The sequence below is a fragment of the Panthera leo genome, chromosome E1 (assembly GCF_018350215.1).
Source record: "Panthera leo isolate Ple1 chromosome E1, P.leo_Ple1_pat1.1, whole genome shotgun sequence".
NCBI classification, from domain to species: Eukaryota; Metazoa; Chordata; class Mammalia; order Carnivora; family Felidae; genus Panthera; species Panthera leo.
This window is the reverse complement of record NC_056692.1, coordinates 15,040,064-15,065,475: the sequence shown is the minus strand read 5'-3', so window position 1 is coordinate 15,065,475 and position 25,412 is coordinate 15,040,064. Positions and strand designations below refer to the sequence as shown.

The 25,412-nt window shown below is 52.6% G+C and overlaps 2 protein-coding genes across 10 annotated transcripts in view; both read right to left on the bottom strand.

Annotated features, from left to right (window-relative positions):
• Nucleotides 1-7,882, bottom strand: part of SLC43A2 (solute carrier family 43 member 2) — a 40,839-nt gene extending 32,957 nt beyond the window's left edge. Inside the window, exons 1-3 of one of the 9 annotated variants that reach the window (XM_042914662.1) lie at nt 7,373-7,882; nt 6,937-7,056; nt 5,863-6,322 (exon numbers count right to left, since the gene is read on the bottom strand). In XM_042914662.1, the coding sequence (XP_042770596.1) occupies nt 5,863-6,022 (160 nt within the window). In that variant the 5' untranslated portion in view covers nt 6,023-6,322; nt 6,937-7,056; nt 7,373-7,882. Of the gene's footprint in view, nt 1-5,862; nt 6,817-6,936; nt 7,064-7,372 lie in introns of those variants that run through there. The other 8 variants (XM_042914660.1, XM_042914661.1, XM_042914657.1 and 5 more) reach the window with 8 other exon arrangements.
• A 6,435-nt stretch (nt 7,883-14,317) lies between these two features.
• Nucleotides 14,318-25,354, bottom strand: SCARF1 (scavenger receptor class F member 1). Its single transcript, XM_042916427.1, has 11 exons — nt 25,169-25,354; nt 24,785-24,846; nt 24,422-24,523; nt 23,026-23,551; nt 20,827-21,045; nt 20,294-20,422; nt 19,381-19,484; nt 18,774-18,894; nt 17,327-17,448; nt 17,096-17,242; nt 14,318-16,440 (listed from the first exon to the last, which is right to left on the bottom strand). The coding sequence occupies exons 1-11, from the start codon at nt 25,267-25,269 to the stop codon at nt 15,581-15,583; spliced, it is 2,493 nt and encodes an 830-aa protein (XP_042772361.1). The 5' UTR covers nt 25,270-25,354; the 3' UTR covers nt 14,318-15,580.
• Nucleotides 25,355-25,412: the final 58 nt, after the last annotated feature.

Sequence of the window (25,412 nt, the reverse complement as noted above, 5' to 3'; positions counted from 1 at the left end):
CCCAAGGCAATGTACCCAAAGCAGTCTCCCTGATTTGCCATAACTGGGGATGTGCACGGAAACATCTCGAATTATTTAGAGATGGCTAGACAGAGAAGCTCATAAGGAGAAAGGCAACACCAGGGGGAAGGATATCTGTCCCCCGTCTTTCATCTTACAGTCACTGCACACAGGAGCAGGGACCTTACACACCTTGGGCCACCGGCTTTCTCTCCTTAAAAAATTCCCTGCCAACAGGGCTGCCTGGCCCTCTGCCCTCCTGCCTCTAGGCAGGGATGTCCAGCAACAGATCAGCCTGGGGTGGGGGGTCCCAGTGGCCTCTCTTCGTCTGCTCATGAAGCAATTTAAAAGTGTCCCTTGCTCCTAGAGGGGGCTAAATCTTCCGTGAGCCCACAAGCTTTGTTGGCAGTAAACAGTCCACGTGAATAGTCACAGATCCAGGAGATGCCCAAACACAGCCACACCCAAGCTGTTCCTCTCCCTCTGCTCTCACCTGGGCCACCGTGGGCCAGGAAAGACACAAACAGATAAGCACAGAGGAAGTGTCAAGCCCTGGGGTGCCCCTCTGCTCCCAGCCTAGAGCTCAGGCCTCACTCCAAACCGGCCTGCTCTGCACCTCACTTGCACCTGTTTATCAAACAGATGTCTGTCTCTGCAGTGGGCGGCCAGGGTGGCCTGGCCCAGCCCAGCCGGGAAAGGTGAATCAAGAGGACAGGCAAGGAATTGGTGTGGCCCGAGTGTGCTGAGAAAATAGCTTCGAGGCTGCTTAGGGGCAGGGAAGAGAGAACAATGCCTGCACTGTTCAGCCCTCCTCCCAGAAGACTCGCACACAATCTGCACAGTGAAAGTAGGGGACAAAAGGGGGTGCTATGACCCCACTCAGGTTCCCCTGACATCTCTGGGTCAAAGAGGGAGCTCCCCCTGCCCCAGAGAAACAAAGGGAATGAGGAATAGAACAGCTGGCTGCATGATGCTTAAGGGAGCGAGGGACACGGGGCTGGAGACCCCTCCAAATTTCTGAGCAGCCCCCTTCTCTGACTGGCTGTTCACTGGGCCCTCCACCCAGGATGCAGGCCCCTGGACCTCCCTGCTGATGGTCCCTGCCCCAGGATCTCCTGTCTGTCTCCCAAATCCTTAGTCTATCCGGCAACAGGAAGCAGCATCTCAGTCCAACAGGGGGATGTAGGTGAGAGGTCAGTCTCAGACACAGAGCAAACAAAAGGCAGGACACAGACAGTCAGAGGGCCATCGTGGGGAGGCCAGGGCCTAGCCCCTTGCTGCGGTCCCGGACTGCCTGTGTATGCTGGCTGCTGTATTCAGTGGTATTCGTTCTGTTTCACTCAGTGCCCTCTCACCCCCACCCAGACGCCCGCCACACGAGGACACCAGCAAGTTGCTTGCCCAAGGTCTCCCAGACAGTACATTATGGGGAAGCTGAACTTGAATCCAGGCTGCCAGACCCCAAAGTTCCTGCTTTTAACCTTCAGGCTGTGCTGATGCTGTACCACCTGAGTTAGAGGCATTTCAGAGAAAATATGCTGAGGGAATGGAGACAGCCCAAGGCTGTCACAGTGTCGGGGACAGCACCAGGTGGCTCTTAATGACACCTAGTGTGAATGGGACCGTCCCCAAGATCCTCCCTGAAAGACAACCCAAGCTGAACAGAACCTTAATGCAACACCACGACGGCAGGTGGGGCCAGCGGATGTGGGGGAGGGAAACTGGGTCACGAAATGGACAGGAGGAAGGCAGGGGTGGTAGGAAGGGACGCTGAGGGTGCCAGCTCCTTTCTGTGATGCATCCTGAGGCCGAGGGCACCAGCCTTTAGACCTTACCCGTTGCTACAGAATACTTTTTTTTTTTTTTTTAATCCAAAATACACTGGGTGGGGGGTGGGAGGGATGGAAACAGTCACATTCACAGCAATACAAGTAAAAGGGTGGGTTTTCAAAAGCTATCAAAGGCCAGCAGCCTTTGAGTGAGGCAGAGACCGTTAAAAGAGGGTCTCTAAGCAACAGGGAATGTCTCTTGTCCACATCTACAGCTTCAGCCCACCTGCAGGGGACCAGTCCTGGCTCTGCTTCCCTGCTGTGACAGCAGCACCTCTGCCCCTTCAGGGCCCAGCTTTGTTTCGTGAGGGGTTCAGCTCCCCTGCCACCACAGGCAGAGAGACTGCAGTGGTCAAGAGCACAGAACTGGGATCTGCCTCAGTATCCACGGAGGAGCTGCACTGAGACTTCCTCAGGCAGAGGCCGCGGCTCCACGCCCCCTCCCCCCCCACCCCACGCCCAGAATGTGGCAAGACCTCAACAATTTTTAAGAATCTAATAGGTGAACGTGATGGTCACCCTCTTCTGCCTCTGTCCCTTCTTCCTGCCTTGAGAATAAAATCCAACTTCCCGGGGCGCCTGGGTGGCTCAGTCGGTTGAGCGTCCGACTTCGGCTCAGGTCAGAATCTCACGGTTCATGGGTTTGAGCTCCACATCAGGCTCTGTGCTGACAGCTCAGAGCCTGGAGCCTGCTTAGGATTCTGTGTCTCCCCCTCTCTCTCTGTCCCTCCTCTGCTCATGCTCTGTCTCTGTCTCAAAAATAAAATATAAAAACATTAAAAAAAATTTTTTTTTAATAATTAATTAATTAAATAAAATCCAACTTCCCCAAGTGGCCTCCTAGGCCCAATGGGCCTTGGCTCCTTCCCACTCTCCTTGCCCCCTCCTCTCCCAACTCACCTCTCTTGGCCCTCTAAACATCAGAGAGGCCCTGACACCCAAGTTGAACCAGGTGCCCTCTGTGGCTCTCCTTCCTGGCACCTTGCTCTCCACTGGAGTTCTGACCCCCTCTTGGAATTATATGGTCTGTGTGTTTAATGCTGGCAGACTACAGACTCCCTCGGGACTGCTCTACACCCCCAGCACAGCACCTCAATTAAATGTTTACTGAGCGTGGAGGTTAGATGAAGAGGAGATTAACAGCCCCCTGATCTGACCCTGTCCAAGAGGGCCATCAGATGACAGAGAGAACGAAGAAAGAGGTCAAGAGTGGGTAGGTACTACAGCCATCCGGAGGCCAGAAGGATACGGTTCTGGAAAAGCCCTGTTCTTCCTGGGCTGGGAAGCCAGTCAGCTTCCTATCCACACCAGGAGGCAAAGCCCAAAGGCCCACCCCCAGTCCTTATCAATCCTGTCTGGTGGGCAAGGCAAAAAGAGCTGAGAGGCAACAGAGAAACGCTCATTTTCTTTCCTTCTCCCACCTCATTATGCTGGAACCCAACACCGTGTCTGTGGTGAGATTCTGGCTGGAGTCCCAAGAACCTTTCAACAGGTTCAGGCAAATTTTCTTTAGAGAACAAACCAAATCAAAGGTCCTAAAGGCAACCAAAAGCTGACAAATTTGCATCTCAATCAGATGTAGACTAGTATGTTTTTCACAGTCTAATTCAATAAATGGCCCAAAGGCTTCTCTGTAGTTCAGCCACCCACCAAGTTTGAAAATATTAGGCCTAAGCAGAAACCTTGACCCTAAATCCTCCAGACACTCCCAGTTAGGCATGGAGGAGACTCCTGGCTCCCAAAGGCAACAGGCTACTTGGACTCCAAGAAGCAAGGAGCAGCGAGGCCAGAGATAAGCTAAGTGGAACCGGCAGGCCTGTCCGTCAAGGATGCTGGGTCAGCAGGTTTGCCAGGTAGGCAGAAAAAACAAAATCAAAGGCAGGAGCAAAGGCACGGGATAAGAAGTTGATGTTCAACCTACAACCTGACCCTTCACCTTCACTTTGCTTTATAGAAGGGACAGGTCAAGCCTCTCTAGGGCTTAAACACCAACTCAGCACTGTGTCGGCACAATCTCCAGGACTCCTCCCATTTTAACGAAGGAAGAAGCCAAGGTCGAGGCAGGAATGAAATGACCAGCCTCGATGCTGCCAATACCATAAAATAATTAAGCAGTGGACAATCTGGGGGATAAAACCCTAGAATCGGACCTTCCACAAGAGGTCCAAAAAAAACAAAAAAAAAATCGACCACAACAGTCCCTCAGTCTGGACGAGACGCTAAAAGCTTCATCTGGGGATGATGATGTTTCTTGCTGTTCTTAAAACCCTCGCCGCCGTACCTTGAAAGAATCCATCAAAGAGGCAAGCAGGAAGGGTCATGATCTAAAGCAGGAGGGCGGGGGAGGAGCCAAACACTCCAACCTGCTCCTTCCAGATAGTCCTTAATCTGCTAACATCTCTTGGGCAAAGCAGAAAGCTCGTTCAAGGAACAAGGTCTGAATGACTCTCCCATCTCCCAAGATTTCTTGCTGATGTGGGGAAAGTTCTGCCAAGAACCTTTAGGCTATTGGAAATATTTCTGAGTAGCTAAAGGCTAAAGGTTATAAATGACATACTCTCTGTCCTCTCTCCCAGGTGGCCTCTACATCTCCTCCATTTCTCCTGCTCTAAACTTGTCCCGCAAAGCTTGCCTAGAGACTGAAACACTTGGGGATCTCCTGGGACTGTCAGGAGAGGGAAACAAGGAGGTTTCTTTTTTTTTTTTTTAAATTTTTTTTTAACGTTTATTCATTTTTGAGACAGAGTGAGACAGAGCATGAACGGGGGAGGGGCAGAGAGAGAGGGAGACACAGAATCAGAAGCAGGCTCCAGGCTCTGAGCCATCAGCCCAGAGCCCGACGCGGGGCTCGAACTCACGGACCGCGAGATCGTGACCTGGGCCGAAGTCGGACGTCTAACCGACTGAGCCACCCAGGCGTCCCGAAACAAGGAGGTTTCTACATGGGGTTCCAGGCAGCGTGAGCTGGTCCAAAGTTTTCTCTCCCCCCCAATTTAGAACTCTAGGAAGAAAAGGCATGCCAGCGGTGTGATTCAGAGGGACAGACTTAAGCTATCTCCCTTTAAGGGGACTCGCACAGGGGTTGGCTGACAAAGGACCTGGGAAGAGATATTCCGGAGTTCAACTATTAGATAGCCCCTGTTGGGGACAACAGGAGGGCAGAGGGAAACATTTCCTATCAAGGTTACCTAAGAAAGGGGATCCAGGGTAGAGGTGGGGACTTGGGTCCCACTTCTTGGCTTAATCTACTGGCCTATAGCAATTAGGATCCTTAAACGGGGTCAGGGGGCATGTGAGGGTAGGAGTGGGGGTTACACTCCTTGTAGACAAGCATCCTCAACCTGCGTCAGCAACACCAATGATGCAGCAAAGGGAGAGGACAGAACTAGTGTTATATCCTTAAATACTCCCCTTGCCTTCCCCTACCATGATAGGCAGATAGAAGGCCACAGAGACATTCTCATGGCCTGTGGGAGAAATGTCCTTTGGAAAATCATAAAGCAGCAAAAACAGACAAGAAATTGTAGCTGACATGCCCTTAAGAGACTCCATAATGGCCTAAAAAACATCTAGATTCTAGATGAAACTTCGATGGGGTGGAGGCCAAGCCACTTCCTCTCTCTCTTGCTGCACCCCAACCATTGAGTCAGGAGTTCCTCTTTCTCACAGTCAGAGAGCAACATATTTAGTTCAAGTCAAGTGATACGCCAGACACGAGGAGGAGAGAAATCCAGCAAGGTTCCTAGGTGGCAGAAAGAACATCCCGGACCTGGAGGTTCTGGAACTACCAGAGTCCTCAACTGTGTGGCCTTGGACAAGTCAGCAGATCTGTCTGAGCCTCAGTTTCTTCACCCACAAAACAGGGACAATGATATGTACCCAGCTGAGCTGGCGGACGATCAAATGGGGCTTCTGCTAAATGGGAGGCGCTGCGCAGCGAGGCGGTATTGCGGGCCGGGTCCTCACTGCCATCTCGCCCTCTCCCAAAGCTCCCACTCCGGGAACCACCCCGAGCCCGAGACGCCCGTCTCACCTGGCTCAGTACACAGGTATGAGTAGAAGCCCTCCGACTTGAGCATGATGAGCAGCGAGCCCCAGCCCAGGAGGACTGCCGAGAAGAGGAGGTTTTCCAACACGGCTGTGCAGGCCATCCACCAGCGGCGCCGATGGGCAGTGGCCAGGGTGGGCGCCATGGCGCGGCGCGGCGGCCCTGCTCCGGCTCTGCAGCCACCTGCACACAGACCCCAGTCAGCGTCAGCGTCAGCGCCCGGCCCTGCCCAGCCTGTGTGGCCAACCCGGGCCGCTGCCGCAGCGCGCGCAGCTTGTCACCCCTCCGCGGCCCGGACCGTGGGTGCGCACAGCGAAGGAAGCCCCAGCCCTGCCTGGGTCCCAGGCCAACCTGTCCGCGGCTGGCTCGTACGTCTGCCCTCAGCTACGGGACAGCGGCCCCGGCCAGGCAGGGAGACCTCTCCCTTGGCTCATCCCGAGGAAACCTGAAGCATGAAAACAGGAGGGACTAACGCATGCTCAGGGACGTGGAATTAATCCTGGCTCTCCGCAGGACTGACATAGCTTGGGGACTGTCAGGGGAGGCACCTTCGGGTCCGGATACCTGGGCAGGGCCATACCTGAGGACTGCCACTCCCTGGGACCCTGACAGGCGCCCTCCCGCCCGCACTCGAGACCCTTCCCCAGAGCTGGTTCCTTCAACCACAAGATCAGCGCAGGGAATCCGGAACGGCCCGCCCCCGGCCCGCTCATAGGCTGGACGGCTAGGAACTGCTGCGCCATTGGCCGCTGTCTAGGTCGCTAGGCGCTGCGGCCACGCGAACCCCGCATGGGAGAGGCGAAGCCGGTTCAAACCGGCGGCGCGAGCCACCTGCACGACCCCCATTCCGGCTGCTTCCGCGCCATTTAGTCTGTTCCCATGGAAGCGGACCCCCCGTCCCTCCATCTCCGAGCTGCCTCCTCCATTCGTCATCTCTTCCCTGGCAGACCTTCATCCAATCTGTTTCCTCTCATAGTTATACATCTTCTCCCTATGCCCCTATTCGTGCGCTTTCTGTCCCCCTAGCACCTTCTCCCAGATCCCCAAGATCCAGCTCACCCGGCTTCTACTGGCGTGTATCGGGCCCGGCCGGCGCCTTTTCTGCCTCCTTTTATTCCAGAGCTTTTATTTCGACCCCAAGACGAAAACACTGTCGCACGCTGATTGGCTGAGTGGGGGCTGGAAACAGGCATTGGCCAATCAGCAGCTACCCGCCCGCCCGGCGGCGAGCAGAAGCCGGTTCCGGCCGGACTTGAGAGACAAACAAGAGAGCTGGGGGGGTGGGGGGGGGGTTGCCGGGGGCAGCGGTGGGTTGCCTCTACCGCTACTGCTGCCTTAAACTGGAGTAACAGCCGGGCTGGGAATTCCCCGGGGCATTGCCCCAGCGTCTCTCTAGAGCCTTACTCCGAAGCTCTGACCCTGGGTTCGGTCCCCTCTGTGGATGTTCTGGTGGACTGCATGCCTGCCTCCCTCGCACACCCAGCTGGGCTCTTACACTCCGTTCTACTCCAGCCCGCTACATAGTCCCCAGCTTCCCCTCTGTCCTGGGCGCCACGTCCCGATGCCCTGGCTCCGTGTGGGTCGTTCGCTCCTGCCGTCTCCATTGCCTCTCCCACGCAACGCTGCCATCCCCGGCTGCCTCGGGCTTTGTGTTCTGATTTCTCGCTCTCCTGTCCCCAGTGTTCTCCATCCAGGCGCTGTCTGCACATCCCGGATCCCCGGACTCCTGTGCAGGCGTGCTATGCCTCTTCCCTGCTCTCCTGATTCATCGACCCTTCTGGGTGCCATCTGCCCGATCCCTAGAATATGCTCTTGGGGGATCCCTAGGTGGGAGTTTGGGGCTTGTCTATACCCTAGGACGGTTTTCTCCCATCCACTGATCCCTCGCCCACCCGTTCCTGCTGTCCTTGGTCCCCTTGGGGACCCCTACCCAGAGTTGCCCATCCCATCCCCATTGTCCTGCGCCGCCACCACCCCCTTACGCCCCATTCCCGGACGTCTCCTTTAAGGGCCCTCTCTGGTGACGCGGCGGGCAGCGCCTCGGGGAAAGCGCGTGGAGTGGGGAGGACTTAGGCTTTCAGTCTGATCAGAGCTGGACCTGTCCCCAGGACTGCTAGGGCAGGGGGATGGAGCCCCGGCACTGGGGAGGTTCAGCAGCCCAGATGAGTTTTCCGGATCGGAGTTGCCAGCCCGATCTCTGAGGACCCTCGGGCTCCCCCAGATTCAGCTTGGTCTCCCTCGGCTCGCTTTGGGAGCTGGCTTATTCCAGGGCTCTGGGAGCCTCAACAGCCTCCCCTTTCATGTCCTTGAATCCGAGTGCGCCCCCTGCCGCCATGAACCCACCGCTGGCAACCTTGCTCACACCACGCCTGGCGCTGTGGGCTTGGGGGAGATACTGGCTGGTTACCTATCAGGCTACCCACCCTCACAGAATCTCACCCACTCACTCCTCACGTGCGACTGTCATTTGATAAACTTCAGTCCTTCTCTCCTACTTCCACCTGCCTAAGGGACGTCTTCAGGCAGCTGTTCGATAGACATCTCTGAACTGTTTCAAAAACCATCAAAAATGATTCACCCTCTACCCCCAAAACTGTCCCTCCCATTCTTTCTCAGATAATAGCACCACTACCATAAAACCATCTTTTCAACAAATATTTATTGGGCAACTGCTGTTATTCTCCCTCTCCTTCACCCCATCCCCACCCCACCAATACAGCCGTATCTCCTAAATATTTATCATCTGTGTACTGGCACAAGAACAGACACTCAGATCAATGGAATAGAATAGAGAACCCAGAAATGGACCCACAAACGTATGGCCAACTAATCTTTGACAAAGCAGGAAAGAATATCCAATGGAATAAAGACAGTCTCTTCAGCAAGTGGTGCTGGGAAAACTGGACAGCGACATGCAGAAAAATGAACCTGGATCACTTTCTTACACCATATACAAAAATAAACTCAAAATGGATGGAAGACCTAAATGTAAGACAGAAAGCCATCAAAATCCTCAAGGAGAAAGCAGGCAAAAACCTCTTTGATCTTGGCTGCAGCAACTTCTTACTCAACACATCTCCAGAGGCAAGGGAAACGAAAGTAAAAATGAACTACTGGGACCTCATCAAAATGAAAAGCTTCTGCACAGCAAAGGAAACAATCAGCAAAACTAAAAGGCAACCGACAGAATGGGAGAAGATATTTGCAAATGACATATCAGATAAAGGGTTAGTATCCAAAATATACAAAGAAGTTATCAAACTCAACACCCAAAAAAAACCCCCAAATAATCCAGTGAAGAAATGGGCAAAAGACATGAATAGACACTTCTCCAAAGAAGACATCCAGATGGCCAACCGACACATGAAAACATGCTCAACATCACTCATCCTCAGGGAAATACAAATCGAAACCACAATGAGATACCACCTCACACCTGTCAGAATGGCTAACTTTAACAACTCAGGCAACAACAAATGTTGGCGAGGATGTGGAGAAAGAGGATCTCTTTTGCGTTGTTGGTGGGAATGCAAGCTGGTGCAGCCACTCTGGAAAACAGTATGGAGGTTCCTCAAGAAACTAAAAATAGATCTACCCCACGACCCAGCAATTGCGCTACTAGGCATTTATCCACAGGATACAGGTGTGCTGTTTTGAAGGGACACATGCACCCCCATGTTTATAGCAGCACCATCAACAATAGCCAAAGTGTGGAAAGAGCCCAAATGTCCATCGATGGATGACTGGATAAAGAAGATGTGGTATACATATACGATGGAGTATTACTCGGCAATCAAAAAGGATGAAATCTTGCCATTTGCAACTACGTGGATGGAACTGGAGGGTATTATGCTAAGTGAAATTAATCAGTCAGAGAAAGACAAAGATCTTGTGACTTCACTCATATGAGGACTTTAAGGGACAAAACAGATGAACCTAAGGAAAGGGAAACATAATATAAAAACAGGGAGGAGGACAAAACCTAAGAGACTTAAATATGGAGAACAAACAGAGGGTTACTGGAGGGGTTATGGGAGGGGGGATGGGCTAAATGGGTAAGAGGCACTAAGGAATCTACTCCTGAAATCATTGCTTCACTATATGCTAACTAATTTGGATGTAAATTTTAAAAAATAAAAAATAAAGTTAAAAAAATAAATATTTATATATGATATTTGAAAAAAAAAAAAAATCATCTGTGTCCGAAGGATTGCAACTGCTGTTCATCCAGCCTCCAATCTCAGCCCCTCAAATCCATTTCTTTACCCAACCCCATCCCAGTGAGCTGTGGGAAATGTAAATCTAACTTTAGTAAATGTGACTTCTGCTAAAATCCTTCAGAAACTCTACCATTTGTACTGTAGGGTAAAGTTCAAGTTCTTTAGCCTGACCCACAGACTCCTCCCCACCAGTCTTCCACCCCCTAGAGGCCAGTTGATGCTTCAATCACAGGGAATTGCTTGTAGTTCCTGCACGTGCTGTTCTCTCACCACCTCTGGCCCTCAAACATACCCTCTTCTTGGATAGCACCTCCTTCAGGAAGCCTTCCCTAACCACTCCCAAAAATATTCACTATCTTAGTCTACTGACTGCACTGTTTTATAACCATCAGCTCATCTGTTTGTCTCTCCCTTTCCCCACTGACTATGAACTATTTAGGTCTTACTCAACTTCAAATCACCACCCCCCTTAACACGGAAGCATGAAGCAGATGCACAATACTGTGACTGAGTGAAAACGTGAACAAATGAAAAGGGGTGGAAGGTACATGCTTCTAGGGACAAAGGATTCAAAGCTGGGAGAATGATGGTAATGACTATAATAATTACCCTTCATTGAGAATTAAAAATTTACTAGATGCTTTAGTTTGTGGCATTTAATCCCCTCTGTAACTCTGGGAGATGGCCATTAACCCCATTCCAAAGTCACAAAACAAGTATATCAGAACTGAGATTTGAATCCATAGCTATTTGAATGAAATTCTGGGTTTGTTTGTTTTTTTTTTTTTTTCAGTCTTTTTAATGTTTATTTATTTATTTATTTATTAAAAAAAATTTTTTTTACGTTTATTTTTGAGACAGAGAGAGACAGAGCATGAATGGGGGAGGGGCAGAGAGAGAGGGAGACACAGAATCGGAAGCAGGCTCCAGGCTCTGAGCCATCAGCCCAGAGCCCGACGCGGGGCTCGAACTCACGGACCACGAGATCGTGACCTGAGCTGAAGTTGGACGCTTAACCGACTGAGCCACCCAGGCACCCCAATGTTTATTTATTTTTGAGAGAGAGAGTGCGAGCTTACAGAGGGGGAAGGGCAGAGAGAGAGAGACAGAGGATCCTCCCTGACAGGAGACAGCCTGTTACGGGACTTGATCATGACCTGAGCCAAAGTCAGACACTCAACCGACTGAGCCACCCAGGTGCCCCTTTTTTCAGTCTTTTTATCAAGGATGTTAAAACTCCAAAACCAGCACTGCTGGCAAATCATAAAGAAATAAAATCACTTAAAGTACTAGAAGAAAATGCAGATGATTGTTTCACTAGTTTTAGGGTAGAGAAGACCTTTCCACTAAAAATGACATGAAACTCATAAGACAAAAAGACTAAGTTAAAATTTTAAATTTCTAGGGCACTGGGGCACTTGGGTGGCTCAGTCAGTTGAACAGCTGATTTCGGCTCAGGTCATGATCTCTTGGTTCACAAGTTTGAGCCTTGGATCGGGCTTTGTGCTGACAGCTCAGAGCCTTGAGCCTGCATCAGATTCTGTCTCCCTCTCTCTCTGCCCTTCCCTGCTTGCATTCTGCTCTCTCTCTCTAAAATAAACATTAAAAAAAATTTTTTTTTTAATTTCTGGGGTGCCTGGGTGGCTAAGTTGATTAAGCATCCAACTTTGGCTCAGGTCATGATTTCACAGCCCCACATCGTGCTCTGTGCTGACAGCTCAGAGCCTGGATCCTGCTTTGGATTCTGTGTGTGTGTGTCTCTCTCTCTGCCCCTCCCCCGCTCGTGTTCTGTCTCTATTTCTCAAAAATAAATAAACGTTAAAAAAATTTTTTTAAGGGGGCGCCTGGGTGGCTCAGTCGGCTAAGCGTCCGACTTCAGCTCAGGTCATGATCTCGCGGTCCGTGGGTTCGGGCCCCGCGTCGGGCTCTGGGCTGATGGCTCAGAGCCTGGAGCCTGCTTCCGATTCTGTGTCTCCCTCTCTCTGCCCCTCCCCTGTTCATGCTCTGTCTCTGTCTCAAAAATAAACGTTAAAAAAAAAATTTTTTTTTTAAACTTTAAATTTCTACAGAGGGAAAAAAAAACTATAAACACCATTAACCGACCAATCACAAATTGGGCAAAGAATTCATATCCTTGATACACATAAAGGCAATTATAAATCAGTGAGGAAAAGAGAAACACCTCACCTGAAAACTGAGGAAAGAGGGGCACCCAGGTGGCTCAGTAGGTTAGGCATCTGACATTAGCTCAGGTCATGATCCCACTGTTTGTGGGTTCAGGCCCCTAATCAGGCTCTCTGCTGTCAGAGCCTGGAGCCTGGTTTGAATCCCCTGTCTCCCTCTCTCTCTGCTCCTGCCCCACTCACACCCTCTCCCTCAAAAATAAACATCTAAAAAAATATGGGGCGCCTGGGTGGCTCAGTCGGTTGAGCATCCGACTTCGGCTCAGGTCATGATTTCACAGTCTGTGAGTTCGATCCCCGCATCAGGCTCTGTGCTGACAGCTCGGAGCCTGGAGCCTGCTTCCGATTCTGTGTCTCCCTCTCTCTGCCCCTCGCCTGTTCATGCTCTGTCTCTCTCTGTCTCAAAAATAAAAACATTAAAAAAATAAAATAATAAAATAAAATAGTGGAAAGAATATAATCAGATAGCTCATAGGAAAAAATACAAGTAATTATTAAAGATACAAGAAGCAGCTCAACCTTAGAATAATCATAGAAATTTACATTTTAATGATATAATTTTTGATGGCTAAAAAAACAAAAGCAAAAAAAAACACTTTTATCTGTACAAAGATGTTAACTTTTTAAGAAGCTTTAGCATGGGGGCGCCTGGGTGGCACAGTCGGTTAAGCCTCCAACTTCAGCCAGGTCACGATCTCGCAGTCCGTGAGTTCGAGCCCCGCGTCAGGCTCTGGGCCGATGGCTCAGAGCCTGGAGCCTGTTTCCAATTCTGTGTCTCCCTCTCTCTCTGCCCCTCCCCCATTCATGCTCTGTCTCTCTCTGTCCCAAAAATAAATAAAAAACGTTGAAAAAAAAAATTAAAAAAAAAAAAAAAGAAGCTTTAGCATGTTATCACTTTATTATTTTTATTGTGCTAAAATAATGAGGCACCTGGGAATGCAAGCTGGTGCAGCCACTCTGGAAAACAGTATGGAGTTTCCTCGAAAAACTAAAAATAGAACTACCCTACGACCCAGCCATTGCACTACTAGGCATTTATCCAAGGGATAGAGGTGTGCTGTTTCGAAGGGACACATGCCCCCCCCGCCCATGTTTATAGCAGCACCATCAACAATAGCCAAAGTATGGAAAGAGCCCAAATGTCCGTCGATGGATGGATGGATAAAGAAAAAGTGGTATATATATACAATGGAGTTGTTACTCGACAATCAAAAAGAATGAAATCTTGCCATTTGCAACTACGTGGATGGAACTGGAGGGTATTATGCTAAGTGAAATTAGTCAGTCAGAGAAAGACAAACATCATATGACTTCCTTCATATGAGGATTTTAAGAGACAAAACAGATGAACATAAGGGAAGGGAAACAAAAATAATACAAAAACAGGGAGGGGGACAAAACAGAAGAGACTCATAAATATGGAGAACAAACTGAGGGTTATTAGAGGGGGTGTGGGAGGGGGAATGGGGTAAATGGGGAAGGGGCATTAAGGAAACTACTCCTGAAATCATTGTTGCAGTATATGCTAAATTTGGACGTAAATTAAAAAAAATAAAATTAATAATAATAATAATAATAATGAGACACCATTTCAACCTATTAGACTGGGTGTGGGAACACAGTTCCTATCATCATTTGTGAGAATGCAAAACCACATAACTTTTTTGGACGGTAATTTGGAGTAAGTACCCAAATGGTTACTTTTTTTTTTAATGTTTATTCATTTTTACGAGAGAGAGAGAGAGAGAGAGAGAGAGAGAGAGAACAAGGCGGGGAAGGGCAGAGAGAGAAGGAGACACAGAATCGGAAGCAGGCTCCAGGCTCTGAGTTGTCAGCACAGAGCCCGACGAGGGGCCGGAACTCACAAGCTGTGAAATCACAACCTGAGCCAAAGTCGGACGCCTAAGTGACTGAGCCACCCAGGCACCCCAGTACTCAATTGTTTAATGTTCTTACCCTATAACCCAGCAATTCTACCTGTAGGAATCTCTTCTACAGAAAAAACTTCCATGAGTGCAAAAAGAAATACGGACAAAGTTGTACACCGAATCATTTATTGTATCAAAACAATTAGAAATGACCCAACTTCCCATGGGTAGGGGATGGTTTAAATAACCTGTGTTAGTTCCACATGATGGAATCCCATGCAGCCATTTTTTAATAAAAAGAGGTAGCTTTATAATTACTGACATCAGAAGATATCCAGATCATATTTAAGTAAAAAACCAAATTCTACAACGATATGTGCACAGGAAAACCTCTAAAAGGAAGGATCTAAGCTGTCTGCAAGATTCTCTGAGCTCTGGGATGGAAGAGGGAGCTGCTGTTTCTGTCCTGACTCGGTAATTCAAGTATGTGAGAAAAGAATTCAGAACCAAAAGGCATTCAATGACAAGTAAGTCTGGCCCCTCCCCTGTCCCTCAGACTCCTCTGGGGAAAGGGGGAATCTCCTTTCTACTCTATACATATCTGTAATGTTAGTACTTTTTTATTTTTAACAACATTGTTTTTTTATATTTTTTTTCTAAAAAAAAATTAAATCTAGGGAGAAAAGTAAAAAGAATGTTCACTATAGAACATTTACAAATTATACAGAAGTTTACGACGGAAGAAAATAAATATCAGCCACTATCTCACCTCCCAGGAAAAAAATGCCACTTGATGCTGTTCCCCCGAATCTTTTTTATGCATATACAAAAAGAAAAAAAAAGACTTTGCAAAACAATCACAAAACACACACAAAACGGAAGGATTCTAAACATGTATCGTGAAGGAAAAGGAAATGAAATTTATAAGAAGAAAACGTACTTTTTTACACTTAACAGTAAAGCATAAACAGTCTCCCATATTTCCCATATTAAATCTTCTTGCACAACATGATTTTTCATGGTTGTTTAGGAAAGTATCATAAGCAATCTTGCTTTAGCCAATCTTCTATCATTGAATATTTAGGTTGTTTCCCATTTCAGAAAAATGTTTTCCAAATGAAGAAAAGAATAACCTTTGGGGGCAAACAGAGTCCAGGACAACAGAGAAAAAGTCCCCACGGTCATCTCTTTCCCCTTCCTGACCACACCCAATGGGGGTCGCTGCCCAGGCCTTCGAGACCACTCCCAGAGCACTGCCAGGGCCCAGAGCCAACTGGCCTCCAACTCTGACGTTTCCCCACGAAAGGGCAGAGGCTCTGGTATGTCTTTCCTGGCCCTGGGATCTTTTTCCAGCAAAACACAATCTGAGCCAGGGGCAGTTCGTATGCCTACCCTCCATCCATAGTCTTCCTTCTCCCCCAATTCAAGGTTCTCAGGGTGCTGGTGGCCCAGAGATGGGTGCAACATTCTCATACTGGGGCTCCTCCTGCCCCTCCTCATCAGACAGCTTCTGGGGATCCTGTTCCTGGGGGCCACCCTCAGGGGTCAGCTCCTGGGCCCTCCCCGAGTTCTTGGTGCCATCACCTAGTCCCCCGGCCACTTCCTCTGGTCCAGTTCCCGCAGACTCTAAGGCCCTAGTGAGCTCATGGTTCGGGGCTAAGTTGGGGCTCTGACTGGCAGTGCTGGAGGCCAGCCCGGGGCTGTCCTTATTTCGACTCAGGGCCCGGCGTGGCGGCTTGGGGATGGCACTCTTGACCTTGGGCTCTGCCTGGCCTTTCTGGAAGCTACCAAAACGACGGAGAACAGACCGGACGGGGCCCTCAGATACCTGGGGTGTCCCTGCCAGCATGTAGATCGTGGTCACGGAGCCTGAGCCCTCTGAGACACTGCCTTCAATGGCTTCCACACGCTCAGCCACTGTCCGGCCACCAAGTGGGAGCCGGCGGCGGCCAATGGCTGGATCCCTGGGGCTGGCAGCACCAGGAAGGGTCTCATCCGTTTCTGCTTTCTCCGGGCCCGAGGACTCCTCAGCCTCCTGGCTTTCCGGACTCAGCGGGGCCCCACGGGAGACCCTCTTGGGCTTTCGGAGAGGACTGGAGAGCTCCCCTGAGCTTTGGCGACTCTGTGGTGCAAACTTGGTGCCTTCAGCAAAGGAGACTGATGGCCGCTTGGCCCGTGCGAGGCTGGAAGTGCGTGGGATAGGGAATGGTGTGGAGGCGTCCTCAGGGGGAGGGATGGGACCTCCAGCCAGGCTGGCCTCTGGAAACTCTCCGTGGGCCACAGTGGCCATCCCTGGCAGAGGAGACAGAAGAGCTTGGCCAAAACTGGGCTGGCCACCCCAGTCCGTCCTGTTTACTCAGTTTAGCATCTGCTGGGGATCCTCATCAGTGGGGCAAGGAAGAGGGCGAGGGTACAGAGACAGGAGAAGAGCCTACTCCTTCTACACACTTTTCTCCCCACCCCTTCCCACTTTGAACTAATGCCACACTCTAACCAAGCTAACATTCTTTCAGTGCCACACAGTCATGTCCCTCTCGCCTTGGACCTTCACGTGCATTGTTCCGTCCTCCTGAAACACCATTCCCGTCCCTCCTCAACTTGCACTTTGTTGACTCCTGACTCCTGAGTCTAGCAGGCTCAGTTCCAATATCACGAACACGGAGACATCTTCCCTGCCCCTAATCACCCCTGACATGGCTGGATTATGAGCCCCTACGTGTTTGTCCCCCCATCAAAGCGTGCATCACCCGGTCCTACACGTGTCTGATTCCTGCCCACCACACTAGAAGGTTGGTGAGGATGGGAATCCGTGTTGTTCTTTACTATTTCCGCAGCCAGCAACAGTGACCTGCACTTGAATGGGCACCTGATACACGTTTGCTGAAGGAATAAAGAAGTAGTGGGCAGGGCTGCTCGGGGCCAAGCGGGCTGTTGAGGGATTGGTTACCTTCTTGGGGTGGCACGCAGTAGGCAGGGCCCTCGTCCTCCTCGCCAGACTCAGGATCAGAAGAGAAGGAGTCGTCCGAGGCCCAGCCGGCGGAGGGCGGCTCAATGAAGCTGTGATTGAAGGGGATCTCCGGGTCGTGGTGTGAGACTGCAGGGGGCTCTGGGTCAGGCACGGAGCTCCATGGAAGACCTTGTCCCGTCCCAGCCCCTGACCTGCAGCACCCACACTCACCTGTCACCCAGGGAAGCTTGTGGCTGCTGAGGGAACCACAGGGTAGCGCTGAGCCCAGGCTGGTCAGCGCCCCCCAGACCTGCATCTTCACCCTGGACACGGTGGCTTCATCTTTTGCTGGCCTGAGGGGAAAGGAGGGCAGTCAGTGCACAAGACCACCGGTTGGGGCAGCGTGGGGGCAGGAGAGAACGATGTGAGAGAGGCAGGCCGACACAGCGACTGTCTACCTCGGCGGTGCCCTTTGACGACAGAGTAAAACCCAAACCATTGAGCCTGAGATTTGGGCCTGTCAGAGAGGGCAGCATAGCTCAAATAGAACTGGGTAGCAGCTCTGGTTCCGGCTTCCCCCTCTCCGGGCCTCAGTTTCCTCATCTGTAAAGTGGGGACAACTCCTAGCTCTGAGACTCTTTTTCAGGACCCAGTATAGCTCCAGGCACCTGCTGAGGTTCCCCAAAATGCAGCTTTGTGTTATCATCTGGCTGAGTCCCCAGCTCAGCTATGTTTCTGGAAGTGGCACCACCTCCAGGAAGCCTGTCCTTGACCCCATCCCCAAGCTGCTTCATTGTTACCAACCCTCTGACGGCCTTTGTCATTCCCGGCCTGGCCTCCGGTGAGTGGCTTCTTCCCCACCCCCAGGGGAGGGGCTATTGAGTCTGCTCATCTGTGAATCCCCCATAGCACAGAGGAGGACGTGCTCAAGGCTCAGTGCACGAAGTAATAAGAGAGCACCAGACAGAGAATCCAGAACAACAGAGCAGGGGCTTTGTGCATGCTAGTGACAGGCTGGGTCACCTTGGGCCTCCATGTCCTCCTCTGTGAATTGAGAACGCTAATCCTCCTGCCCCCACATTCCCTGCTTTAAATCTTGCTGCTGTGAGTCTCCAAGGGATTTTGTAAAGGAACAAAGCCCTGTGCAAGCAACATTCCCCTGCAGCAGGCCCCCGCAAGCCCAAATCCTTCCTATTATCTCCTTTTCTCAGGAAGCTACTCTGCTAAACCACTGCTCAGACTTCTGTTGAACTCTGCTTCTGTTGAACTTCTGTTTATCTCTGCTAAACCACTGCTCAGACTTCTGTACTCTCCTTCGAGGGTGGTGGAGGGTGTTGAGGCCTCGTCTCTTCCCCTCCTTGCCCAGAGCTGCCCTGCTGCTTCTGCCTTCCCCTCATTCCCCCTCTGGTCCCTAAACCCTCGGCCTCCTGCTGCAGGTTTGAGATTTGCCATCCTGGTGCCCAGCGCCCACTGCGCACACGCATGCAACTCGGACACTCGCAGGGAAGGCGGGCAGCCGACCTGGTGTCTCCAGGCCATGGCCACTGCCAACTACCTCATGCCCTCTAAGTGCGCGACAAGACCAGCCCTTCCCCGCCGCTGAAAGGAAACCAGATGCTACCTTGCTCCCACCCTGTGGCCTGAGCTGGGGGTGGGGAAGGGGTGAGCCGGCATTCACCTGTCCTTGGGGTCCAACCGGGCGGCCCAGCAGCAGCAGGCACAGAAGGCGATGCCCAGGAGCAGCAGCAGCAGAGGCACAAGGATGCCCGCGATGAGGGCGGCATCCTGACCGTGAGGCCCTGGGGAGAGCGGGGGATGGCCGAAAGTTCAGGGCTTTCCTGTCTTCCACACATCGCATCTCATCTCCAGCTCTGAGTTGCCTCCCCCCCGGAATTTTCCACCTGTGGGTCCCTCCCCTTCTTCTGAGAGAGACAGGCTCTGCTCAGCCTGGAGGCCCTCTCCCCAAGGCAGCCTCTCTGCTACCCTGTCCCCTCTTCATGGCCCATGTCCCACAAGCTCTTGCTCCCAACTGTCACGCCTGATGCACATCCCGGTGTCCAGACCTGCCTGCTCACAGATGTCAGCCCTGGATGCGAGCCTGGTGTCTCAGCAGGCAAGGGCCGTATCATATCTTCAGGGGTCTCCAGAGCATCCATACAGATTTCAGGTATAGGGAATGTCTCTGAAGTGAGCCCAGCCTCCCTGGCAAGTGATACGTCCCTGAAGCCATATAAAGGGCCCATTTTCCCTGGTCACTGCACCCCACACCCGCCTTTTCACCTTACCCAGCTGGCAGGCCCCAGAGACAGGGTGGCAGGATCCCTCTGGGCATTCACAGGGAATAGAGCAGTTGTTGCCATGGAAGCCAGATGGGCATGAAGTGTTGCAGCTATGGGGTGACAAGAGAAACAGGCTGAAGGCTTGGTGAGAAGGGATAGGGGTGGGCAGGGGACAGGGGAAGGTGGATTTCTGGGCACTGCTCCCCAACCCCTGCCATGCAGACTTCCCTGGAGGATGCCCAAGCAGACTCCTCCGACCTCTGAGGACATTCTAAGTACCCCTGGCCATGTCTGGGAGAATCCCCTAGCCCCTAAGCCCATCTTCCAGAGAGGCCACCCCACAAGCTGCCCCTTGGTCCCCAGCCCCCCAGGGTATACCCCAGAGTATAGGGCAAGATCCACCCCTCATGATGCTCGTCCCTAGCCCATCCAACACTAATGTGAAATAAGCAAGATGCCAACAGCATCCAGAGAAACGTCCTCAGGGTCTGGAGGTCTGAGTCCGGCCCTGCCCCAAACTCTCTGGGCCTTGGTCCTCTCTTCTATGAGATGAGGTCTCTTCCATTTGATACTACATTCTGTCCTAGAGGCGGAAAACCTGACATTGGAGACATTGACCTTGATTATGTTTCACCACATGAAGGCCTCACGGGAACAACAATGGAGTTGGGAGTCCCACCCCTAAATAACTTCCCCGGCCTAGTTCCACAGCCAGGTCTTTGAGATTAAGATTAGATCACTCTGACCCTTCTTCAGAAGGTGCAGACCTCACAACAGGAGGACAACTTCTTCATTAAGAGCTTGCTGGGTGGGTATCCGGGAGGCAGGCAGAGAAGCCCCGGGAAGGGAAGTTTAGGACACAGATTGCACTGACGCCTGACCGAGGCCCGTGCCTCCCTGCCAGGGCCCCAGTTCTCACCTGGGTCCCCAGTAGCCAACGTCGCAGACACATTCCCCAGTCACAGCATCACAGGCCCCCTGAACACAGGTGGGGCAGGTAGAGGTGCAGCCTTCCCCAAAGGTGCCGAGCGGGCAGGGGTCTTCACATCTGAGGTGAGGCGAGACTCGGAAGAGGAGGGCAGGGCAGGTCTGGCAGGGCAGACCCCCCCCAAAAAAAAGGTGCTACCCGTCTTCCCCCATGCTTCTGGACTCAGGGCCCCAACTGTCTATGCCTCAGCAATGAAGCTCAGGTGTTAACAGGGCCTTGAACCTGGGGCCAAATCCCATAGGTGACAAGATTACAGATCCCTGGAGGGGGAAGAGAGCAGGATACCTGAGCGGTGAGGGAGCTGGAAGAGAAGCCTGCCCGGGGCCTCATCAGCACCCCTCTCTCTTCCGTCAGTCTTGGCCAGGAGGCAGGCCCCCAGTGGGGGAGGGGCCAGCTATCCCAGGGCTGGAATGAGGACCCTGAAAGAGGGGGGCCCCCCACCCCGAGCAGGCTGGCCCCCTCACCTGGGCCCCAGCCACCCAGGGTCACAGCGCTGACAGTGCCCAGTGTCTGCCTGACAGGCCTCCCCAAGCCGGCAGTGGGGGCACTGCTTCCGGCAGCTCTCGCCAAAGGTGCCGGGTGGGCAGGGCTGGTGGCATTGGGTTCCATTCCAGCCCGGCTCGCAGGACTCACAGCTGCCTGTATCTGCAGAGCATGGCTTGTTCTGCTTGCAGTGGCCGCAGCTGGGAAGAGAAGGAGTCATGGGAGCACTGAGGAGCCCATGGATGGAATGCCCACCCAGGCCTCCAGGGACACTGGAGAGCATCCAGGACACTCAGGCAGGTCTCAGCCTCAGTTTCCCCACGTTGTACAACAAAAAGGCCGGACAGATGATCTCCGTAGGATTCCAGCCCTCTCCTTCCAACTTCCCATTCCAGGACCCATCCTTCCCAGGGTCCCAGGATTAGCCCAGGCAGAGCAGCCAAGATACCTTGGCCAACCTTCTCCCTCCTATCTTTTCTCCTCTCTTCCTCCTACCCACGCCATCTCTGAGGTCTGGTATGAATGTGACTCTTCTATCTTATAACATAAAGATCCATAAAAATTAAAACATGTCTGTTTTCATCACTATAATTTCAAGTTTATCTTATGTTTGAAAAAAAATGCTGGGGCACCTGGGTGGCTCAGGGAGTTAAGTCTCGGACTCTGGATCTCGGCTCAGGTCATGATCTCACAGTTTGTGAGTTCGAGCCCCCCATCGGGGTCTGGGCTGACAGTGCAGAGCCTGCTTGGGAGTCTCTCTCCCCTCTCTCTCTGCCCCTATTCCTCTCTCTCTCTCTCTCAAAATAAATAACTTTAAAAATATATTAAAAAATGCTTTCCCCAGTTTTTTTGAGATATAACTGACAGTATACAACTTAAAAAAAATTTTTTTTTAATGTTTATTTATTTTTGAGACAGAGTGAGACAGAGCATGAACGGGGGAGTGTCAGAGAGAGGGAGACACAGGACCTGAAATAGGCTCCAGGTTCTGAGCTGTCAGCACAAAGCCCGACGCGGGGCTTGAACTCACGGACCGCCAGATCACGACCTGAGCCGAAGTCGGACACTTAACCGACTGAGCCACCCAGGCGCCCCAACGGTATGCAACTTTAAAGTGCACAGCATAATGACTTGACTTACATATAGTGTGAAATGATTACCACAGTAGGTTTAGTTAATATCCCTCATCTCATATAGGTACAAAAAAGGGAAAACAATGGCTTTTTTCTTTGTGATGCAAACTCTTAGGATCTACTCTCTTAGCAACTTTTCCAACAAGGTTTACCTTATTCTAATTTCTTATTGATTCTTAACAGTTTCTTGACAAGGTTCCCCCCAGATAATTATTTGGAGTCATATGCTTGGATCAGACTCATTTGTTCATAAAATCAACTTAGCAGACCAGCATCAAAAAAAGAAAAACAAAAACATTACAGTATATATACACATATGTGTGTATCTATACACACATATATGTATCTATACACACATATGTAATATATATTATATATATGAAGCAAAGATAAGTATATGTTGTTAAGCTTTTACCACAGGGGGGTGTGAATGAGATAGGGGGGATGTAACACACATTTCTTTTTGTTGTTGTTTTGCTCATTTTATTTGTTTTTAAGTAAGCGCCATCCCCAGCGCCCAACATGGGGCTTGAACTCACAACCCCCAGATCAAGAGCCAAATGTTCTACCTACGAGCCGGCCAGGCACTCCTAAAACCCATTTCTTATTGTGGGTGGGGCCGGCCAAAGTTTGAAAGCCACGAGGTCTAAAAGGGACCCTGCAATCATTTCGTCACGTGGTTCATCTTTTATCTGCTTCTAAATAGAGCTTGCTAGTACTCCTATTGTCCGTTTAACAGTAACCGGACGTAGGGTGGGCGAGGCCGGACCTAGGGGCGTCGGGGGTCTTTTTCCCCCTTTCATCCCGTCCCTGTATGTTTTTGCCGAGGGCACCGCGCGACGCTCCCCCTGCGCCCCCGCCCCTGCCGGGCCCATCCCCTTTCTCTCCCGTTCCCTTCAGTTCCTTCGCCCGCCCTCCCCGCGCTCTGTCCGCACCCCCACCGCCGGCGGCCCGTCCCTCTGCCCGGCTCCTGCGTGAGCCGCGTCAGCACCCGCCCCCCGCACGCCCGCCCCGCAGCCTAGCCGCAGCCCCGCGGCCCCCGCTCACCTGTCGCGGCAGTGCGGCCCGTAGCTGCCGGCGGGGCAGGGCAGCTCGCAGCGCGCGCCGCGGAAGCCGGGCGGGCAGGCGCACAGGCCGGAGACGGCGTTGCAGCGGCCGCGCACGCACTCGCACTCATACCGGCACTCGGGACCCCACCGGCCCGGCCGGCAGACGCAGCGGCCGGTCTCCTGCGCGCACGGCGAGCCGTGGCAGGCGCAGCGGAAGCTGCAGCGGCGGCCCCACCAGCCCGGCTCGCAGCGGCAGGAGCCGTTGGTCTGATCGCAGCGCGCCACCGCCGGGTTGCACTGGCACGGACGGCGGCAAGTGGGTGACCACCAGCCGGGCTCGCAGCGGCACGCGCCCGTCGCGGCGTCGCAACGCCCGTGGGGGCTGCAGTCACACTGGAACTCGCAACGGCTGCCCCAGCGTTCCGCCTGGCAGTGGCACACGCCCGTGGCCGGCTCGCACTGGCCGTGCGGGTGGCAGGCGCAGGTCTCACGGCAATCTGGGCCCCAGTACTGACTCGGGCAGCCTGCAGGAGTCGGGTGGGGAACATAAAGGGGTCAGTGGGCTCAGGGCCAGGCACGGATCTCCGCCCCGCGCGCCCTTCCACAAGGAAGAGAGGCGCCAGGCCCACCCTCCAAGAGCCGGAGACAGACCCTTGAACATCTGGCAGCCTAACCTCCTGGGGCACAGCTCACTTCCTGCCTCAGACTCACGAACTACAGAAAGCCTTTGGAGTGGCCCAGACTCCCACTTCATACTCCAGAACACACTTAAAGTTCCTGAGTGGGAAAGGTTTGCCCAGAGTCACACAGCAGTAGGATTTCATTCACGTCCCTTCCTCTCTCTCATGCCCATCCCCCCTCCCTCCACCCCCACCCCACTAGAGATGACAGAGCGTCCCAGTGTCCACCCCTGCCTGGATACTGACCATGAGGGTCACAAGAGAAGCCACATTTCCCCCCTTGAGTCTCCTCTCAGCCCTGATTCCTGGTGTCTGCTCTCTGGCCATCCTGCCCACCAGGACAGGGCAGAGCCCTGCCAGATATCTCCTTCCACCCTCCACACATGTATAAAGTGCACACAAGGGAGACGGAGAACGTGTCCATTTTGTGATCAACAGGGATAACCACAATCTTTTTTGAGAAGTTGTGGATGGTGAAGGGCCCAGAACTGAAAGTGTGGGTAGGGCTTTGTGGATATGGGTAAAAACCAGATGACTCAGGGCATCTTCCAGGAATGCGTCACTTCCTGACTCTGGGCCTCAATTTCCTCAGTGAGGCTTGGAGGGATTCTGGTTCTGCCGTTTTAAGATCACATTTCTACCCGCTTTGCCTCCCCGCTCCCCTCCCTGGTTCTGCCTGGCAACTTCACCCTCCAGATGAAACTCAGGACTCACGGGAGTTGCACTGGGCCCCAAAGAATCCAGGTTTGCAACGACAGAGGCCTGGTTTCACGCACACTTCATCTTCCCGGCAAGCATCCAGCCCCTCACAGATGGCTGAAAAACACCCCACCCAGGTGGGAAGGACGGTGGCATGGCACCACCAGGGGACACTCTGCCCCTCTCACTGGCTCCCAGCGCCCTGCCCCGTCAAGAGCCATTCCCTCAGGGCGGGGGGGGGGGGGGGGGGGCTGTCAGGATGGACCCTAGCTCTAGGGCTCAGAAGGGGAAATAGGAGGCCCCAAGAGGGGAGGCAGGAAGGGTCACTGGACTATGTTCTCCTTTCTTCTCAGGTGGGGATCCGTTCTGGCTACTCACGGATAGTGCATTCTTGGTCTTTCTGCCTCCAGCCTGGGCAGCACTGGAGCTCAGCAGAGGGGCTGTGGGGCAGAGAGGGGTCAGCCGGGGGACAGACAGACTGGCTCCGCGGGTGGATCACTGTCTCTGGCTGAGATGTGGGAGGCTGCCTCAGCCCCATCAGGCAGGCCTAGCCAAGAGTCACAGCCACAGTGTCCCCAATTCCTTCCCTTTCCTTCCCTGGCCTTCCCACCTTCTGTCTTGACTACCCACCACCTTCTAGGCTGTCCCCAAGCCCCCCTCCCTTCAGCCCATGACCTCTTCCCTCATGTCCTCCTTCCCTGCAATGCCGCAATACCAGTTCAGGCACCCCCCCGCCCCCATCAGATTCCTACAAAGACCCACCTGCCGGCCGTGCAGACATGCCGCCCGTTGGGGTCCAGGTTGGACCCCTGGGTCCCCTGTGTCCAGAGCAGCAACAGTGAGACCAGCAGCCTCAGCCCCATGGCGGCCAGTCCAGCGGGAGGGCTTGGGTTAGTCTGGCCCCCACGGCTCCCAACCCCCTCCCTGCTTCCTTCCAAGGCCTTTCCTGAGGAAACCAGTGCCGAGAGGCGGGCTGCCATGAGGCACCTCCCTGAGAGGGCGGGCG

Excerpts from the sequence above, each read along its gene's own strand:
- SCARF1 (XM_042916427.1), bottom strand. The coding sequence starts at position 25,269 with ATGGGGCTGAGGCTGCTGGTCTCACTGTTGCTGCTCTGGACACAGGGG. Across the intron at positions 24,847-25,168 it reads CATGTCTGCACGGCCGGCAG|CCCCTCTGCTGAGCTCCAGT; the intron begins GTGGGTCTTTGT and ends TCTGCCCCACAG. Across the intron at positions 24,524-24,784 it reads AGACCAAGAATGCACTATCC|CCATCTGTGAGGGGCTGGAT; the intron begins GTGAGTAGCCAG and ends GGTGTTTTTCAG.